This window comes from Coregonus lavaretus, assembly GCF_964263955.1.
Source record: "Coregonus lavaretus genome assembly, chromosome: 26".
Lineage (NCBI taxonomy): Eukaryota > Metazoa > Chordata > Actinopteri > Salmoniformes > Salmonidae > Coregonus > Coregonus lavaretus.
This window is the reverse complement of record NC_140013.1, coordinates 29,805,887-29,824,825: the sequence shown is the minus strand read 5'-3', so window position 1 is coordinate 29,824,825 and position 18,939 is coordinate 29,805,887. Positions and strand designations below refer to the sequence as shown.

The 18,939-nt window shown below is 46.6% G+C and overlaps 1 protein-coding gene across 2 annotated transcripts; it reads right to left on the bottom strand.

Moving 5' to 3' along the window:
* Positions 1 to 2,357: 2,357 nt before the first annotated feature.
* On the bottom strand, positions 2,358 to 18,555 carry LOC311101780 (neurofibromin-like). Of its 2 annotated transcripts, XM_084142970.1 has the most exons (5): positions 18,241 to 18,554; positions 17,912 to 17,995; positions 9,583 to 9,773; positions 7,457 to 7,563; positions 2,358 to 2,838 (listed from the first exon to the last, which is right to left on the bottom strand). In XM_084142970.1, exons 1-5 carry the CDS (start codon positions 18,370 to 18,372, stop codon positions 2,825 to 2,827), a joined length of 528 nt encoding a protein of 175 aa, XP_083999096.1. In that variant the 5' UTR covers positions 18,373 to 18,554; the 3' UTR covers positions 2,358 to 2,824. The 2 variants fall into 2 exon arrangements, with proteins under 2 accessions (XP_083999096.1, XP_083999095.1); XM_084142969.1 differs by lacking the exon at positions 2,358 to 2,838 and having other exon boundaries at positions 6,067 to 7,563; positions 18,241 to 18,555.
* Between the last annotated feature and the right edge of the window lie 384 nt (positions 18,556 to 18,939).

Here is an 18,939-nt window from a genome sequence, read left to right as displayed (position 1 = left end):
ACAGCTCTTTGGTCTTGGCCATAGTGGAGTTTGGAGTGTGACTGTTTGAGGTTGTGGACAGTTGTCTTTTATACTGATAACAAGTTCAAACAGGTGCCATTAATACAGGTAACGAGTGGAGGACAGAGGAGCCTCTTAAAGAAGAACTTACAGGTCTGTGAGAGCCAGAAATCTTGCTTGTTTGTAGGTGACCAAATACTTATTTTCCACCATAATTTGCAAATAAATTCATTAAAAATCCTACAATGTGATTTTCTGGAATTTATTTTCTCATTTTGTCTGTCATAGTTGACGTCTACCTATGATGAAAATTACAGGCCTCTCTCATCTTTTTAAGTGGGAGAACATGCACAATTGGTGGCTGACTAAATACTTTTTTTCCCCACTGTATACAATTTTACAGAAAAACGTTTTCCTTTCTCTGTCTTTCGAAACTCAGGAACAGTTTGAATATTCTTTATGTAATTTAAACTATGGTATGGATGATAAAGTTGAATCTTTCTCTCTGAATCAGGAGTAAACTTTCATTCTCCCAATTTTTCCCAATGCCCAATCTGAGCAACCTACGCTATAAACCCTGTCTTTCCCATTATTATTTCAAAAGTGGAAAATGCTACAATCGATAATCACACATAATGGGCATTTCACAGCCAAGATTTCTTGATCCGTCCCATCTTGGCCAGTATAACCTTCACCCGGTCCCTCTCTTCCGGAGTCCTCTTGGAGGTGCACTCCACAGTAGAGTCGGTCTCAAAGGAGATGGCTGGGACGTGAGTGAGCAAGTGGCCCCCAGCCTTCTCCTGGGCCATGGGCGTGGGAGTCTGCAGGACCAGCCTTCTCCTGGGCCATGGGCGTGGGAGTCTGCAGGACCAGCCTTCTCCTGGGCCATGGGCGTGGGAGTCTGCAGGACCAGCCTTCTCCTGGGCCATGGGCGTGGGAGTCTGCAGGACCAGCCTGCCCCTCAGAGAGTGTTTGAGCTGCAGCAGCAGAGGGTTGTGGTGGTTGTACAGCCCCACAGGGTCGCTCTCGGGCCGGAAGCAGGTGGAGCAAGCGGAGCACAGTACGCAGAAGATGTAGACCCAGCCCAGGTAGTGCAGCACAGGGAAGATGTAGACCCAGCCCAGGTAGTGCAGCACAGGGAAGATGTAGACCCAGCCTAGGTAGTGCAGCACAGGGAAGATGTAGACCCAGCACAGGTAGTGCAGCACAGGGAAGATGTAGACCCAGCACAGGTAGTGCAGCACAGGGAAGATGTAGACCCAGCACAGGTAGTGCAGCACAGGGAAGATGTAGACCCAGCACAGGTAGTGCAGCACAGGGAAGATGTAGACCCAGCACAGGTAGTGCAGCACAGGGAAGATGTAGTCACCAGCAGGATGCGGAAGATCAGCAGCATGGTCAGCCAGATCTTGCCGATCACTGTGGAGTGGTTCTGCACCTCGGATAGGAAGCGTCCGAGAATGGACCAGTCTCCCATGGTTTAACCAGTCTCCCATGGTTTAACCAGTCTCCCATGGTTTAACCTGGGGGGGCTTGAGAAGGGACAAGGGTGTGAATCACAACCTCCCAGTCCACTACTACCTAAAACAGTACAATAGGAATGATTTAGACACCAATGTTAATTCTATGTAAAGGAACATTTTCTAGTGTTTTGCAAATGGCTTCTTATCTGATCTACGATGGTTGTATTGAAACTCACAATACAGAAAACCTTTTAATTATGTTGAATAAATACATTTCCCAGAAATGTCACTCATTATCTCATAACTTCTCATACAGCTGTTGATACACGAGAATGATAGAGTATGCCCATATCAATGAGGGGAATACAGTGCAAATTGTAACAGCAGAAAATACTGTTTCCCCTTTCCGTTTATCATAACAATTGAAAATGCAAACAGAGAAGAACAATCCTAACAAAATAGTTAAAAATCCACTCAACCCTGGATAGTTTGTCTCTTTCCAATGCAAATCTGTAAAAAATGCTTTGCCATGTAGTCCGCATTGGCTATAATTAATATAAGTGCTGTTTAATGGACGATTTGAACGGTGTTGAGCCTGGTATGGGAGAATGAGCATATTCAGACATATTCAGCCACTCTATCTGAAACTCTCATTGTGCTGTGGGGATACAAAGGCAGCCAATGTACAGTTTAACAAAGATTTAAAAAATACAATGGGAGGCACCTTTTCTGAAGAGCCGGGAATAGTCAAACAATAACTGCAGGGAACTAACTGGAAAAGGAAAACAATACCAATTTATGCAAAGCTTCTGCTCTTCGCCCGTTTCAGAAAATAAAATTTTGATAAATATTTCGCACTTTTCCAGACTATAATCAATCAATCTTTGAATTAAATGTGATGACAAAGTAGAGGAATCATCCAGCAGTTTTAGGCTTATAGTCACCAGTTATGACTACAGCATTTGTCTTTCTCTAGGCCACTAGCCTTAGTGCTTTGCCCCATCCACTTATAGGCCTGATCTAACACAGAGATACAAATCTCACAATACATACAGTTCACTAAAATGGTCTTCCAGGAACTGTCTGGACTAAACAGGACTGTGGTATCCCTTCAAATGGTATTCTGAAGACCCTATAAGCAGCTTGCATCAATGATGTATGGATCCAATCCAAGTCCACAGATTAAACACACAGAACAGGTTATATCTCCATTAAAATAAGTATGTTTAGAGTCTATCCATCCACTTGAATGTCCATCATGGGATCCAATGTAAAGACCAAGCCTCAGTATCCTCCGCAGCATCCATGTCTCTGCTTCATCATGGTGTGGTCCATACACTGTGGCTTTGGAACAGAGGACATCAGGACCATTCCCCTGCAGTTTGTGAGGGCACGAATTCAATTGTTACTTTGTGTGGTTGGGCTGAAAGGCTGGATTAGGTCTGGTCCGTGTGTGTGTCATATGTAAACTACAGGGCAGCCAGTGCCAGTGGGCCAAATATGATAAATAACTGAATGATTGATCGAGTTCATCTAAATTAGAATATTGAGGAAGCATCTGGCTTTCTGAAAACACCAACCTGTTAAAGACAAAGACATTGCTAACTAAGCACTAAGGATTGTCATGCCTAGAACTGTAGACCCATTGATAATAAATAAACCCTTTATAGGACCTATAAACTGTAGATGCTTCAGAAATTATTTATACGCAAATCTCATGCAATATAAAGTGTTGCACTATTGAGTAGACAGCTGATGTACCTACTGTAATGTCATGATGAAAAAAATAATAATGTATGCACTCACTAATTGTAAGTCGCTCTGGATAAGAGCGTCTGCTAAATGACAAAAATGTAAAGATCATGTACCACTTAGCAGATCAGTTTATGTATGTACATTTTTTTTACATTTTAGTCATTTAGCAGACGCTCTTTTCCAGAGCGACTTACAGTTAGCGAGTGCATACATTTAAAAAAAAAAATCATACTGGCCCCCTGTGGGAATCGAACCCACAACCCTGGCATTGCAAGCGCCATGCTCTACCAACTGAGCTACACAGGGCCCAGTATAGGTAATGGCTTTATTTAAAGGGCCAATGCAGTCGTTTTTATCTCAATATCAAATCCTTTCTGGGTAACAAAGTACCTTACTGTGATTGTTTTCAATTAAAATTGTCAAAAATAAACTAAAATAGCTTCTTAGCAAAGACCAATTTCTCAAGCAGGAATTTTACTAGTACTGTGTGGTCTGAGTGGGGAGGGGAAAATGTAAAATTAGCTGTTATTGGCAGAGAGGTTTGGAACTCTCTTTCTTTATGGTCTATTAACTAATTAAGTGTTGACACCAGGCAGGCCAAAACTTCATCCCACCAAAACAGGCTCAGATTTCAGGCGGTCTTTTCGAACAGCTCTTACACTAAAAGGGCATTATCATCATTTGCACAGTATTATTCCAACCACATAGTGTGCCTTCGGAAAGTATTCAGACCCCTTGACTTTTTCCACATTTTGTTACGTTACAGCCTTATTCTAAAATTGATTAAATAAAACAATTTCCTCAGTAATCTACACACAATACCCTATAATGACAAAGTGAAAACAGGTTAAAAAAGAATAATATATATATTTAAAAAACAAAACAGAAATACCTTATTTACATAAGTATTCAGACCCTTTGCTATGAGACTCGAAATGTAGCTCAGGTGCATCCTGTTTCCGTTGATCATCCTTGAGATGTTTCTACAACTTGATTGGAGTCCACCTGTGGTAAATTCAATTGATTGGACATGATTTGGAAAGGCACACACCTGTCTATATAAGGTCCCACAGTTGGCAGTGCATGTCAGAGCAAAAACCAAGCCATGAGGTCGAAGGAATTGTCCCTAGAGCTCCGAGACAGATAAGTGTAACATCTGAGTGATAAATTTGGTTAACTACATCTAGATGTTACTACATGTGTAATGCGTCGTTGCCTCTGGTGATTTTAAACGTAGATTTCTAGTAGACCTATTCAAGCAAAACAATGGTAGCGTTAGCTAGCTAGCTAATATTGGCTAGCCTATGAGCAATCCGCTAAACAAGCTAACGCTAGCTAGCTAGCTCGCTACATCAAGCCCAGACTTCCAGCTGTGAGGTATGGATGACGCTCGAGAGGGGGGGGGGGGAAATCTGATCGGTCTCCCCCCAGTTTTTGTAGAATATTTGTGTTTCGACAGATTTTAGTACAAGTCCGCCAGTGTATGTTTATAAATTGGATTGGCCACCACTTAGCTAAATATAAAAAGCAAGCAAGTTGGCAAAGTGATCATGCCCGCGCGTTGGATAGTTAGAAAGCTAGCTAGCTGTAGCTAGCCTCTTAAAGAACGAGAACAATCCCCACCTCCACTCCAGCGGCGAGCCATGCCAACCAGCGAATATATTTGGCTTGAAAAGTGCTTTCATTTTCGCAATCAGTGATTTTGTTTACTTGTTTTGATGCGATTTGAATACTTTTCTACTTTTAGCAAATCGCACTCGTTTACATTCTGGGCACGAGGATGGAGAGGAGGGACCCCACACTTCTGATTCTTAACTTTACCCCCTTTTCCTCGTCCCAAAATATTTAACCGCGGGTTGGAGAAAGAATTCAGACTATGCAGTAAGCTGCTAGCTAATTCTTGCACTACTGATCATTTTGTAACCCCTCTGCCCTATGTCTGAGATTTGTATTTGGCAGCTTGCAGAGGATATTCACGTCCTTAGTTATCTGCCTTTGGTGCGATGTGAGCTGCAAATCAAGGAATAGGGATAGTCATCAATGGCCATTCAATTTGGTTAATTGAAATCCAAACAAACTTTTTTTTATTTTTTTTAAACAATTTTAATAAGTAAGTACCTGATTAGGGTTGTTCAGGATATATCCAATCTATACATATTCGGAAATCCTAGACAGGGTTACAGCATTCTGAGCAATACACAACTTGCACCTTAAAATGTGTTGCAAAAATGCATTTTCTACCCTTTCTGTCTGTAGAAGGTGAAAATGTGTCTGTGTAAAAACCTAGCCTCTTGTTGCACTATGTCCATTCAGTGGAGTTTTAGTATTTACTGATGTATGCTTGTAACAAGACGTAAAAAGTCCAATAAACCTTTATTGGTCGCATACACATATTTAGCAGATGTAATTGCAGGTTCAGTGAAATGCTTGTTTCTATCTCCAACAGTGAAGTAATACCTAACCATACACAAAAATAAAGGAATTAAGAAATATCAGGGAGAGTAATGTCGGAGTCTGGAATATAATATATGGTGTTGTGTATAGACAGTATATGAATCGAAAAGGTGTACAGCAGTAGCTGTATAGGATGAACCATGACTAGAATACAGTATATACATATGAAGTGGGTAAAACACTATGTAAACATTTATTAAGGTGACCAGTGTTCAATGACTGTCAGCGTTTCCCAAACTCAGTCCTCAGGACCCCAAGGGCTGTACGTTTTGGTTTTTGCCCTAACTCTACACACTGATTCAAATTATCAAAGCTTGATTTGAATCCGCTGTGTAGTGTTAGGGCAAAAACTGAAACGTGCACCCCTTGGGGTCCTGAGGACTGAGTTTGGGAAACCCTGGACTATGTACATAGGGCAGCATTTAAAATAAAGAGAACTTTAAAAAAACAAGACTGATGAAGGTAGAAAACACAAAAGCAGTCAACTTGCCAAGTACACTACATTCATAGATTGTTGACATTATGTAACCACTGGGAATTCATCCACCAGCAGTCACATGTCGGCTAGATCTTAAAAATAGATCTCTTTCCATCACACCTGAGGGGAATTGCATTTGAGAATCCAGACTATGTAAGCCTAGTGTAGACATTTGAAACATCCTCTGTCTGGGTATGGGAAAGCGCATCAGTCATAATTTAAGACCCTTTTCCGTTTATTTTCCTGGAATGTGGAACAGGCTATTTCTCCTAGTGGACATGTATTACATTTTACTGTCCTATCTATCTGGCAACCCAAGATGCATAACAAAATGCAGTGTCAGTTAAATTATTAGATGAATTGGACCCTTGACCCTTATGCTTCACAACATCATCTCAAATGGCATACAATGTAGTGTTCCAATCCCAGGTCAAATGTGAACACTAGTGTTGAAAATGTATGTCCTCAAACCAAGTTGCCACTTGTTTTCTTATTTTTTTCTTCCCTACTCCGCATAATCATATTGCAGCCATAGTGGTAGGCCTATATAGTTCCATTCCCTCAGCACTTGAGAGGTGCAGCTGTTGCCAGTTAATTGCCGCGAGCCAGGGACCCATGATAATGGTTTTATTTTGTGGCTAACAAGGCACAAATACCTGAAGCTGGTGTGATGGAGCAGTGGAGGAAAATGGAAACTAAGTAGTTGTTATTTGGAGGCTCCGTTTGATTCGCTGGTCTTGATGTAGCGTCTAATGAGGCTGTGCGTCACTTGTTATTGTTCTGTAAGGTCGGAGGTTATGCTTGGGGGGGTTGTCAAGCTATGCAGCTCTCAATAGTAGTATTCTCGTAATCCTGAATCAGATGAAAATGACTCATTTCTTTTCTCCCGATTTAGGACAATATGTAATGGGTTTTGTTTTACTGTTAATGTTAACATATTATTAACAAGCCCAGTATTTTCCTTTTCTTTTGTATTAGTCTTCTGTAGGTCCCATGGTTCCAGGGAATCCACGTAGGGACTACTACACAGGGATCAGAGTAAGTTAATGTCCTCCACAAAATGTCCCTGTAAAATCAAATACCCCAACTTCCTTTTTCACAGGTTTCTGCACATGAAATGAGCCCCACCCAGCCCTTGAAACATAGATCGAACATAGTGTGTAGTCAAGGTCTTAGTCCTGGTTTCAGGGTTAACACTCAGATCTTGTTGCTTCCCTCATGCAGGTTTGTGCCAGACATTGAGTGTGTTTATCAAGTTTTGTGAGAACACAAGCAATACCAATATAGTGAGTGAGTGAGTAGCTACCTTGGAGCATTCTTTTAAGTTTGGAGCAGTCCACATTGATGTACTGCATGAGCTCTATATCATGGACATCCACAGTGTCTTCTGAGCAGACTGTCAGCTCCTGCAACCTGGGGGAGAACACAATGGATAAGGACTCTCTTAGACACTGCCAGGGAACAAGTTCATCCAGTCAAACACATGATATCCAGAGATTTTATTCTCCCACAGTTTCTCAGTAGAAAGGAGGGAAAGAAGAGGGGGTGGAAGAGAGGGAAAAAAGGTAGCCTTTTTGACATCATCCCGTCGTCCTTCAAGACAGGAAACTGACATGACTGTATCAATGATGTGAAACTTTCAGAATGTTGCAGATAGAAACAAGGCTACAGTAAACATGTTGTCCACAAATGATGTATCGCTCCTTGTGTCATTAGTGACAATTATTCCAACGTATGTTGTGTTGAAAGACATTTCATTTGTAAGTACCAAAGTTATATAGGTTGTTACGGGAAACTTGTTGCTCATGAGGGGCTGCATATATTAACAAAATGTCATGACAATAGCGCAAACAGGACAGGAGATATGTTTGTTCAAAGTTTGGAATTTCAGTTGATTCCTATAGCAACCCACTTGGGCCAATCAGAATAATGTTGTAAATTGTCACGATCGTAGATGAACGGGACGGACCAAAACACAGCGTGAAATGCATCCATGTTTATTGAACTTAATAAACATACAAAAACAACGAAACGTGACGTCGGAAGGCTAACACTAACAAGCCACACTAACCGAACACAAACAAAAACCCACAACACAGGCAGGAAAACTGGCTGCCTAAGTATGATCCCCAATCAGAGACAACGAGCGACAGCTGCCTCTGATTGGGAACCACACCCGGCCAAACATAGAAATACAAACATAGATTATTCACACCCTGACCAAACTAGCTAGAGTTCTATAGGCCAGGGCGTGACATAAATGCCGGATCTCCATGGGAAGAAGTATCATTCACCCAAGTTCCTTCAAAATCGGGCCAGTGCTGTCTAAGATATCACATACGAATGTACTAACGGACGGAGACAGAGCCACAGTCCCATCTCCGATTTACAATAGCACGATGTGCGGCATATCGATGCAGCCAGCGCCAATTCAAAAGATGTTGAAAGACATTTCATTTGCATGTAACGAAATTATATCAGTCATTAGGGGAAACTTGTTTCTTATGAGGAAATGCATGCATGTAAAAAAATTACAATACTGTAGTTCAAACGGGGCAGGAGATATGCTTGTTCAAAGTTTGTTGGGGGACAAAAAGTGTAATTAGAAAAACTAATGGGCGGAGCTTATAGGTCCTCATGAGAAACGTGTTGCTCATGAGGGGCTGCATATATGAACCACATTTCATGACAATAGCTCAAATGGGACAGTAGATATGCTTGTTCGTAGTTTGGAAATTCAATTGATTACTATAGAAGCCCCCTTGGGCCAATCAGTGTAATTTTGTAAATGTCGTATCTCTACGCATCATTCATCCAAGTTTCATCAAAATCGGGCAACCGCTGTCTGAGATATCACGTGTGACAAACATACGAACGGACAGAGACAAATCCACAGTCCCCTCCCCGATTTCATCGTGGGGGACAATTAACCTAATAGAGCTAACAGGATTCCCTGTTTTATCGTTCCATCTGAACGTTCTGTAACGTTGCACCATCCTGAACATCCTGGGTGGGGAGGGAGGGATTTCAATCATGACTGGGCTAACAGTTCAGTCACAGTGACCTTGTCCATGACTGGCTGCTAAACTGAAGTGCTGAGGTATGCGAACAAATTAACTTATCACATGGCATAAGCAGGAAAGGGGGTCCGAACAGTTTCCTCATCATTACTTCTGAGGGCATAACGTCATTTGTAATATTACACTTCTGGGAAAATCAGGTCTGGTGGAACTTTTTAAAGACACAAATGCATTTTTGCACAAAAGATAATAACGTAGGTGAGTTTCCATCGACCTTGGAAGAACAACAGGGTGGGCAGGCTTTTGTTCCAGCCCTGTACTAACACACCTGATCAACTGCTAATCAACACAGTGATAGTGACACTGAATTAGCCAACAGTCTGTAGTTCCTCAGGATCAGGGTTAGCGTTACCTGGTGGAGATGCGGCTGAAGACAGCGTTGAAGTTGTTGCAGCTGAGGGAGAAGAGGACCCCTGAGGCAGAGGCACGGAGCTCTGCAGCGTGCTGGTGGCCCTCACGGTACGTGTGGATGAAGTGACAGATCTCTGGCAGCAGCTGCTTCACAAGCATGGTCTCGTCCAGACGCAGGCAGTCCTTCGATTGCTGGGGGGATTTTATTTGATTTATTAGGATCCCCATTAGTTGACACCAATGGCGACAGCTAGTCTTACTGCGGTCCGACACATAACGAAAAATAATTTACAGACAAAATACTTTACAATCTACATACAGTACCAGTCAAAAGTTTGGACACACCTACTCATTCAAGGTTTTCTTTATTTTTAGTATTTTCTACATTGTAGAATAATAGTGAAGACATCAAAACTATTAAATAACACATATGGAATCATGTAGTAACCCAAAAAGTGTTTAACAAATCAAAAAATGTGTTATATTTTAGATTCTTCAAAGTAGCCACCCTTTGCACACACTTGGCATTCTTTCAACCAGCTTCACCTAGAATGCTTTTCCAACAGTCTTGAAGGAGTTCCCACATATGCTGAGCACTTGTTGGCTGCTTTTCCTTCAATCTGCGGTCCAACTCATCCCAAACCATCTCAATTGGGTTGAGGTCGGGGGATTGTGGAGGCCAGGTCATCTGATGCAGCACTTCATCACTCTCCTTCTTGGTCAAATAGCCGTTACACAGCCTGGAGGTGTGTTGGGTCATTGTCCTGTTGAAAAACTAATGATAGTGGGACTATGCGCAAACCAGATGGGATGGCGTATTGCTGCAGAATGCTGTGGTAGCCATGCTGGTTAAGTGTGCCTTGAATTATAAATAAATCACTGACAGTGTCACCAGCAAAGCACCCCCACACCTTCACACCTCCTCCTTCATGCTTCACGGTGGGAATCACACATGCGGAGATCATCCATTCACCTACTCTGCGTCTCACAAAGACACAGCGGTTGGAACCAAAAATCTCCAATTTGGACTCATCAGACCAAAGGACAGATTTCCACTGGTCTAATGTCCATTGCTCGTGTTTCTTGCCCAAGCAAGTCTCTTCTTCTTATTGGTGTCCTTTAGTAGTGATTTCTTTGCAGCAATTCGACCATGAAGGCCTGATTCACAGTCTCCTCTGAACAGTTGATGTTGAGATGTGTCTGTTACTTGAACTCTGAAGCATTTATTTGGGCTGCAATTTCTGAGGCTGGTAACTCTAATGAACTTATCCTCTGCAGCAGAGGTAACGCTGGGTCTTCCTTTCCTGTGGCGGTCCTCATGAGAGCCAGTTTCATCATAGCCCTTGATGGTTTTTGCGACTGCACTTACAGGAACTTGCTCCCATTCAGCCGCAAGAGCATTAGTTATTGAAATTTTCGTTTCTCTTTGCTTATTTGAGCTGTTCTTGCCATAATATGGACTTAGTCTTTTACCAAATAGGGCTATCTTCTGTATACCAACCCTACCTTGTCAAAACACAAATGATTGGAAAGAAATTCCAGAAATTAACAAGGCACACCTGTTAATTGAAATGCATTCCAGGTGACTACCTCATGAAGCTAGTTGAGAGAATGCCAACAGTGTGCAAAGCTGTCATCAAGACAAAGGGTGGCTACTTTCAAGAATCTCAAAAATATTTTGATTTGTTAAACACTTTTTTGGTTTCTACATGATTCCATATGTGTTATTTCTGTCACGGTTCAGACAGACGACCAGAGGACCACAATTGCGTCACACCAGAAAGTTTATTAAACTTAAGGGAAAAGGGAAGTAGGGAGTGAATGAAGGCTCCAGGGGTAACAGGGATCCCGTCCAATGCGCTGGGTCTGTGCCCCCCCCAGTGGCAGCGATGCGTCCTATGAAGCCGGTGGTGGGTGGTCCAGAAGTCCTGGGGGGGGGAGACACAGACACAACAGGGCGGAATGAAACCAGGCAGCAGTACAGTTCAAGGGAAATCCAAAATACGTAGTAGCAAGGCAGAAGGCTGGTCAGAGTTACCGGGATTGAAGAGTAGTCAGGAGTCGTAATGGCAGAAGCAGGTCTGGATCTCCTGAGGCAGAAGAGTATCCAAAAAACAGGCAGGTCCGGGGTCACAAAACCAGGGTGAGCCAGAAGCGCGAGCAAACAGGTTCCGGGTGTGAGCTTTGCAGACGATCTGACAAAGGAGAGCTGAAAGACAGGACTTAAAATACTGGGAGAGGTTAGTGGGTAATGCAGCGCAGCTGGCAGAGTAATTAGAGCCGAGCAGAGCAGGGACAGGTGGAGCTAGTTAGGCTGAGTAGAGAGAGAGTGGTGAGCAAAGTGGAAGATAGTGGAAACAAATTAAGGTGGTAACCCGGTGGAGTGAGAGGGCTCATGACAGAACCCCCCCCCCAAGGGACGGCCCCAGAAGTCCCAAGAGCAACACCACGCCGGGCGGGAGGAGGGGAGCCGGAGGAGGGCTAGAACTCCTCCGAACGGTCCGAGCGAACGTCCTCATCCTCGGAGGAAGCCGGAGGGCCGTGGTCGGGAGATGGGACAGGTCCCGAGACAGGATCAGGCACAGGACAGGAAGCCGAGCGGGCCGGACGGTTAGGGACCCCTCTGGGGCGGCCCCTACGGATTGCAGGTTGATCAGGATGCCGTTGGTGGAAAGCGGTGATGAGAGTCCTATCCACAATCCGACTAGCTGGCACCCAGGTCCTTTCCTCAGGTCCATAGCCCTCCCAGTCAATGAGGTACTGGAGACCCCTACCCCTCCGTCTGGACCGAAGCAGGCGGCGGACGGTGTAAACCAGACCACCATCGACGAGCCGTGGAGGAGGAGGACCAGGCGCAGCAGGGACCAGCGGACTCTCATGGATGGGCTTAATCTTAGACACATGGAAAGTGGGGTGCACCCTCAGGGAATTAGGCAGTTGGAGCCGGACAGCAGTTGGGCTAATCACTCTTATGATAGGGAATGGGCCAATGAACCGAGGTGCCAGCTTCTGCGACTCCACCCTGAGTGGCAGGTTCTTCGATGACAACCACACCCTTTGACCAACATGGTAGGTGGGAGCAGGAATTCTCCGACGGTTGGCCCCGGTAGTGTAGCTGGCAACGGACCTGAGGAGTGTGGCTCGGGCTTGTGACCAGGTGCGGCGACATCGACGGGCAAAAGCAAGTGCAGATGGGCAAGTAACCTCCTCCTCCTGGCTGGCAAATAGAGGAGGCTGGTATCCATAAACACATTGGAAAGGGGACATACCGATGGCAGAGCAGGTCAGAGAATTGTGTGCGTACTCCACCCATGTCAATTGCTGCGACCAGGAGTGGGGGTTGCGTGAAGTCATGCATCGCAGTGCCTTCTCGAGCTCCTGATTAGCCCGCTCTGACTGCCCATTGGATTGGGGATGGAATCCGGAAGTCAGACTGACTGTGGCTCCTAGCAGGTGACAGAACTCCTTCCAAAAAGCGGAGGAGAATTGTGGACCACGGTCAGAAACTACATCCTTTGGCAGTCCGTGGATCCGGAAGACGTGTTCCAGGACCACCTGGGCGGTCTCCTTGGCGGTTGGGAGCTTGGGGAGGGGAATGAAGTGTGCCATCTTGCTGAAACGGTCAACGATGGTGAGAATGACGGTCATGCCACTTGAAGGGGGCAGCCCCGTGACAAAGTCAAGGGCGATGTGAGACCAGGGACGTCTGGGCACAGGCAGGGGCTGCAGCAATCCGGCTGGGGGCTGGCAGGACGACTTGTGTTGGTTGCAGATGGGGCAGGCTTGGACGAATTCCCGTACATCCTTCCTCAGAGAGGGCCACCAGAACCTCTGGGCGAGCAGGTTGTAAGTGCGGGTGGAGCCAGGGTGACAAGCTAGGCGGGAGTCATGTCCCCACTGAATGACCTGGGACCTCAGGTCTTCGGGGACAAAAAGGCGGTCAGCTGGGCAAGTGCTGGGACCTGGCTGGTTACGGAGAGCCTCCAGCACCTGTTCCTCAACAGCCCAGGTCAGAGCTGCAACGATGCAGGGACTTGGCAGAATCGACACAGGGTCCTTGGAGGGGGTGTCATCCTTCTGGAATTGACGGGAGAGGGCGTCTGGCTTGGTGTTGCGTGATCCAGGCCGGTATGACAGAGTGAAATTAAACCTGGTGAAGAACAGGGCCCAGCGGGACTGCCTGGAGTTCAACCGTTTGGCCGTGCGGATGTACTCCAAGTTCTTATGATCGGTCCAAACGAGAAATGGAATGGTGGACCCCTCCAGCCAGTGACGCCACTCCTCCAAGGCAAGCTTCACAGCCAGCAGCTCACGGTTCCCTATGTCGTAATTGCACTCAGAGGGGGACAACCGACGTGAGAAAAAGGCACAGGGATGGAGCTTCCTATCCTCCGCCGCCCACTGAGAAATCACAGCACCAACTCCCACATCCGAGGCGTCCACCTCCACAATGAATTGCCGGTCCACATCAGGCATCTGGAGGATGGGAGCGGAGGTGAACCTCACCTTGAGGGTACTGAAGGCTTTGTCGGCTGCTGGGGTCCAGGTGAAGGGTTGCTTGGTGCTGGTTAGAGCAGTGAGAGGGGCAGCAACGGTACTGTAGTTCCGGATAAACTTCCTATAGAAGTTAGCAAACCCCAGAAACTGTTGCAGCTTCTTTCTGTTCTCCGGAACTGGCCATGAAGTGACTGCTGATACTTTGGCAGGATCCATTTGGATACTTCCCTCTGCCACTATGTACCCCAGGAAGGCCACTGTCTTGACGTGAAACTCACATTTCTCTGCCTTGGCGTAGAGGGAATTCTCCAGAAGACGATGAAGGACTTGCTGGACATGGCGGGTGTGTTCAGACAGGTCTCTGGAGTAAATTAAGATGTCATCCAGGTAAACGAAGACAAACTTGTTTAACATGTCCCGCAGTACATCATTCACTAGAGCCTGGAACACAGCAGGAGCATTGGTGAGGCCAAAAGGCATAACCAGATACTCGTAGTGGCCTGTTGGTGTATTGAATGCGGTTTTCCATTCATCTCCCTCCCGGATCCGCACTAGGTGGTAAGCGTTTCTGAGATCCAACTTGGTAAAAACAGTGGCTCCCTGGAGCAACTCAAAAGCAGAGGTGAGCAGAGGCAGAGGGTAACGGTTTTTCACTGTGATGTCGTTGAGTCCCCTGTAGTCGATGCAGGGGCGAAGAGATCCGTCCTTCTTCCCCACAAAGAAGAAGCCAGCACCAGCAGGAGATGAAGATGAACGGATTAATCCTGCGGACAGAGAGCCATTGATGTAGTCCTCCATGGACTTTCTTTCAGGAGCAGACAACGAATAAAGACGACCCCTTGGAGGAGCTGTTCCAGGGAGGAGGTCGATGGCACAGTCGTACGGTCGGTGAGGGGGCAGAGATGTGGCTCTTGCTTTGTTAAACACCTCTCTGAGACCATGGTAGCATTCTGGGACATTGGAGAGGTCAGGAGCGGAGTTAGTAGGTACTGGCCGAGGGGGTAGTGCGGCAGCAAGCAGGCAGGTTCGGTGGCAGTCCTCTCCCCACTCCCTGATCACCCCGGTCACCCAGTCGAGCTGAGGGTTGTGCCGGCGGAGCCATGGGTAACCCAGGATGAGGGGTTGGCCTGGAGAGGGGAGCAGGTGAAACTGGATAGTTTCTTGATGGTTTCCGGACAGGCCCATCGAGACCGGGGCCGTGACATGAGTGACCGATCCGAGTAAGTGTCCGTCCAGTGCCCGGGCAGGAATAGGAGGTGTCAAACGGAGGTTCTCCAGTCCCAGTTGGCGTGCCAGCTTGATGTCCATTATGTTGGCTTCGGCGCCAGAATCCACCAGAGCAGCCAGGGTGTGAGTTGAGTCAGAGAGGCGGAGGTGAACTTGCAGCAGGGGTTTGCGGTCGGAGGACTGGATGGTCATTGAACTCAACCGGACTCCCCCTACGCCCGGTGAGCTTCGGCCCTTTAAAGGGCAGGTTACCACACGATGTCCATCACCTCCACAATAGAGGCAGAGGTTTGAGGTGAAGCGGCGCTGGCGCTCTGCAGGAGTGAGGGAGGCTCGCCCAATCTCCATAGGCTCAGACTGATCAAGCTGACCTGGGTGAGTGGCAGTAGATGACAGGAGCCCAGTCGGATCTCTCCGAATGCCGGTAGTAGGTGGACCTTGGCGCCCCCTCTCACGACGACGGGTCTGTATCCTTCTGTCGATCCTGACAGTCAGTGCGATGGCTTCATCAAGAGTGGAAGGCAGTTCATGGGAGACCAACTCGTCCTTGATATAGTCAGCCAAACTATGGAAGAACGCGTCCACCAACGATGGTGTGTTCCAAGAACTTCGTCTAGCCAGGGTTCGGAAGTCGATGGAATGGTCTGCGACTGTACGTCTGCCTTGTCGAATACTGAACAGTTCACGAGACGCCTCTGCGGTGGGTGAATCCAGGTCAAACACCTTCAGCATCTCCTCAGCAAACAGGTCGAAGGTTGCACATGCGGGGGTTTGACGTTCGAACTCTGCTGTTCCCCAGAGTCGAGCTCGGCCCGTCAGGTGAGTGATGGCATACCCAACTTTAGCCCCCTCCGTGGCGAAGGTCCTTGGCTGCAAGGAGAACTGAAGTCGGCAGCTAGTCAGGAATGGCCGGACCTGGGTTGAATCGCCGTTGAACCGCTCGGGGTTTCCAATCTTGGGTTCCGGAGCAGCGGCTGCAATGACCGGGGCAGGTAACTCGGGGGCTGGGCTGGTGGGCAGACTGGCTGGGGTAAGGTTGGTGAGGAGTTGAATGATCATGGCGAGTTGTTGTTGCTGCTGCTGGAACTGCTGCTCATGCTCATCGGTTTCCATGTCGGGGAAAGTGTGCGCTGAGTCCATAATGGTCAGATCGTACTGTCACGGTTCAGACAGACGACCAGAGGACCACAATTGCGTCACACCAGAAAGTTTATTAAACTTAAGGGAAAAGGGAAGTAGGGAGTGAATGAAGGCTCCAGGGGTAACAGGGATCCCGTCCAATGCGCTGGGTCTGTGCCCCCCCCAGTGGCAGCGATGCGTCCTATGAAGCCGGTGGTGGGTGGTCCAGAAGTCCTGGGGGGGGGAGACACAGACACAACAGGGCGGAATGAAACCAGGCAGCAGTACAGTTCAAGGGAAATCCAAAATACGTAGTAGCAAGGCAGAAGGCTGGTCAGAGTTACCGGGATTGAAGAGTAGTCAGGAGTCGTAATGGCAGAAGCAGGTCTGGATCTCCTGAGGCAGAAGAGTATCCAAAAAACAGGCAGGTCCGGGGTCACAAAACCAGGGTGAGCCAGAAGCGCGAGCAAACAGGTTCCGGGTGTGAGCTTTGCAGACGATCTGACAAAGGAGAGCTGAAAGACAGGACTTAAAATACTGGGAGAGGTTAGTGGGTAATGCAGCGCAGCTGGCAGAGTAATTAGAGCCGAGCAGAGCAGGGACAGGTGGAGCTAGTTAGGCTGAGTAGAGAGAGAGTGGTGAGCAAAGTGGAAGATAGTGGAAACAAATTAAGGTGGTAACCCGGTGGAGTGAGAGGGCTCATGACAATTTCATAGTTTTGATGTCTTCACTATTATTCTACAATGTAGAAAATAGTAAAAATAAAGAAAAACGCTGGAATGAGGTGTGTCCAACCTTTTGACTGGTACTGTACATTTAAAACCATTAACATGTAGTGTGTGTGTGTATATCTATCAGTTACATATATGTCAGTACATACACACAACAAGTAGGTCACATGGAGGAGAGGCGTTGTGCCCTGAGGTGTTGCTTTATTTGTTTTTTTGAAACCAGGTTTGCTGTTCAGGAGGAAGATGAATACAGAGAAAAAGAGAGGGAACATGATGAGAGGAAAGAGTGTGTGTGCACGCTGGTTTCTACAGGTTCTCTGAGAAAACAAGGAGTGCTTTTCAGGTTATCAGAGGCAACTTCTCACATAGTTCGGATTTATACAGCTGGACATGCAATACATGTATGTGGGTTAAGTGCCTCGCTCAGGGGCAAAACCACAGTATGTCCCCACCTGGGATTCGCAAGCGCTCCCATTGGCTCATTTCCAAAACGACTGTGTCAAACTGGCAACCTCATACTGGGACAGACTGCATACAACTGCATTCAAAACCTGTAGCTCACTCATATGTAGGAAATAGTGTAACACAAAATGAGGCTATTACTATACTTAGAAATGTGTAAAAAATAAGATCTCTACATTTCTAACACAATACAAACACATACAAACAACTGTAGGGGGGGATAGGTTATCAGACCAACTAAAGGTGATGTAAGGAGGGATACAGTAGATGTAGAGTGTATGGGGGTTTCCTCACCGACACCAGGCACTTCTCCAGTGTGTCCAGGATAATCAGCTGGGAGAGGTAGAGGTTCTTCTCAGCAGCTTCCCCGAATATCCGCTGGAGAGAGGAGGGGAGGGGAGGGGAGGGGAGATGAGGGCTTACAGACACAGAGGACACAGTGATTCGGCAAACACCACTTCCAGCCCTTAGTGGGCATCCTAAACTTCAGTTGACTTGGAGTTTTGACACAATACACAAGCCTTCCAGGAGGTAGGGTTGATGACGCGCAACGTAGTGATCCCCATTACTCATGCTAAAGTCAAATAAACAGCTAAAAGAGATATGTTAAAAACTCCACTTACCATGTTGTTCACATTTTTTAGTACGTTCGTGAGGCCACTGATGACGAGGGAGAACTTGTACTTAGAGATGTTGATGAGACATTCCTTGTTGTGCTCTGTGCCGACTTTGGTGTGGTTGTTCTGATGTCCCATTTTAACGGGAAGCTAAGGAGAAAGAGAAGAAAATCATGTGTCATGCTAAAGTCACAGGAGTACGTAGCCACGGGTGAACGTGTTAGACAGTGGACCATATATGCAGCAGGTTTGAGCAAGGCTAATGGAATTACACAAAGCCATGGTTTCACGTTCTTATCATGTGTCTACACATATCCACACTACACATTTCCACACAAGAAGTGCTATGTCACACCTCTCGCGCTATGAGGACGTCTCCGACACCTGACGAAGGTCAAGGTGCAGACGTCCTGCAGTCACAGAGCAATGAAGCCCTGTGCTAAGAAGAACCTCGCCACAACTCTAACATACGCCCACAGCTGTACACCTGCAGGCTACATCTCACTCACTCACACAAGGGCCAGCTGGGCCAGACCTCATGGGCAGGAGCCCCTGTAAGCTTGCCTAGTGTTGTGGCTGGCTAGTGTGTACGCGGGGCACATCAGGCCTGGAGTGTTAATGAGCCGTAAGCAGCAGCACAGATGAGAAGTGAGCTTTTCTGCATGGAGCACTCCTCCCTGATGTGGCTCTGGCTCTCCTTCAGGC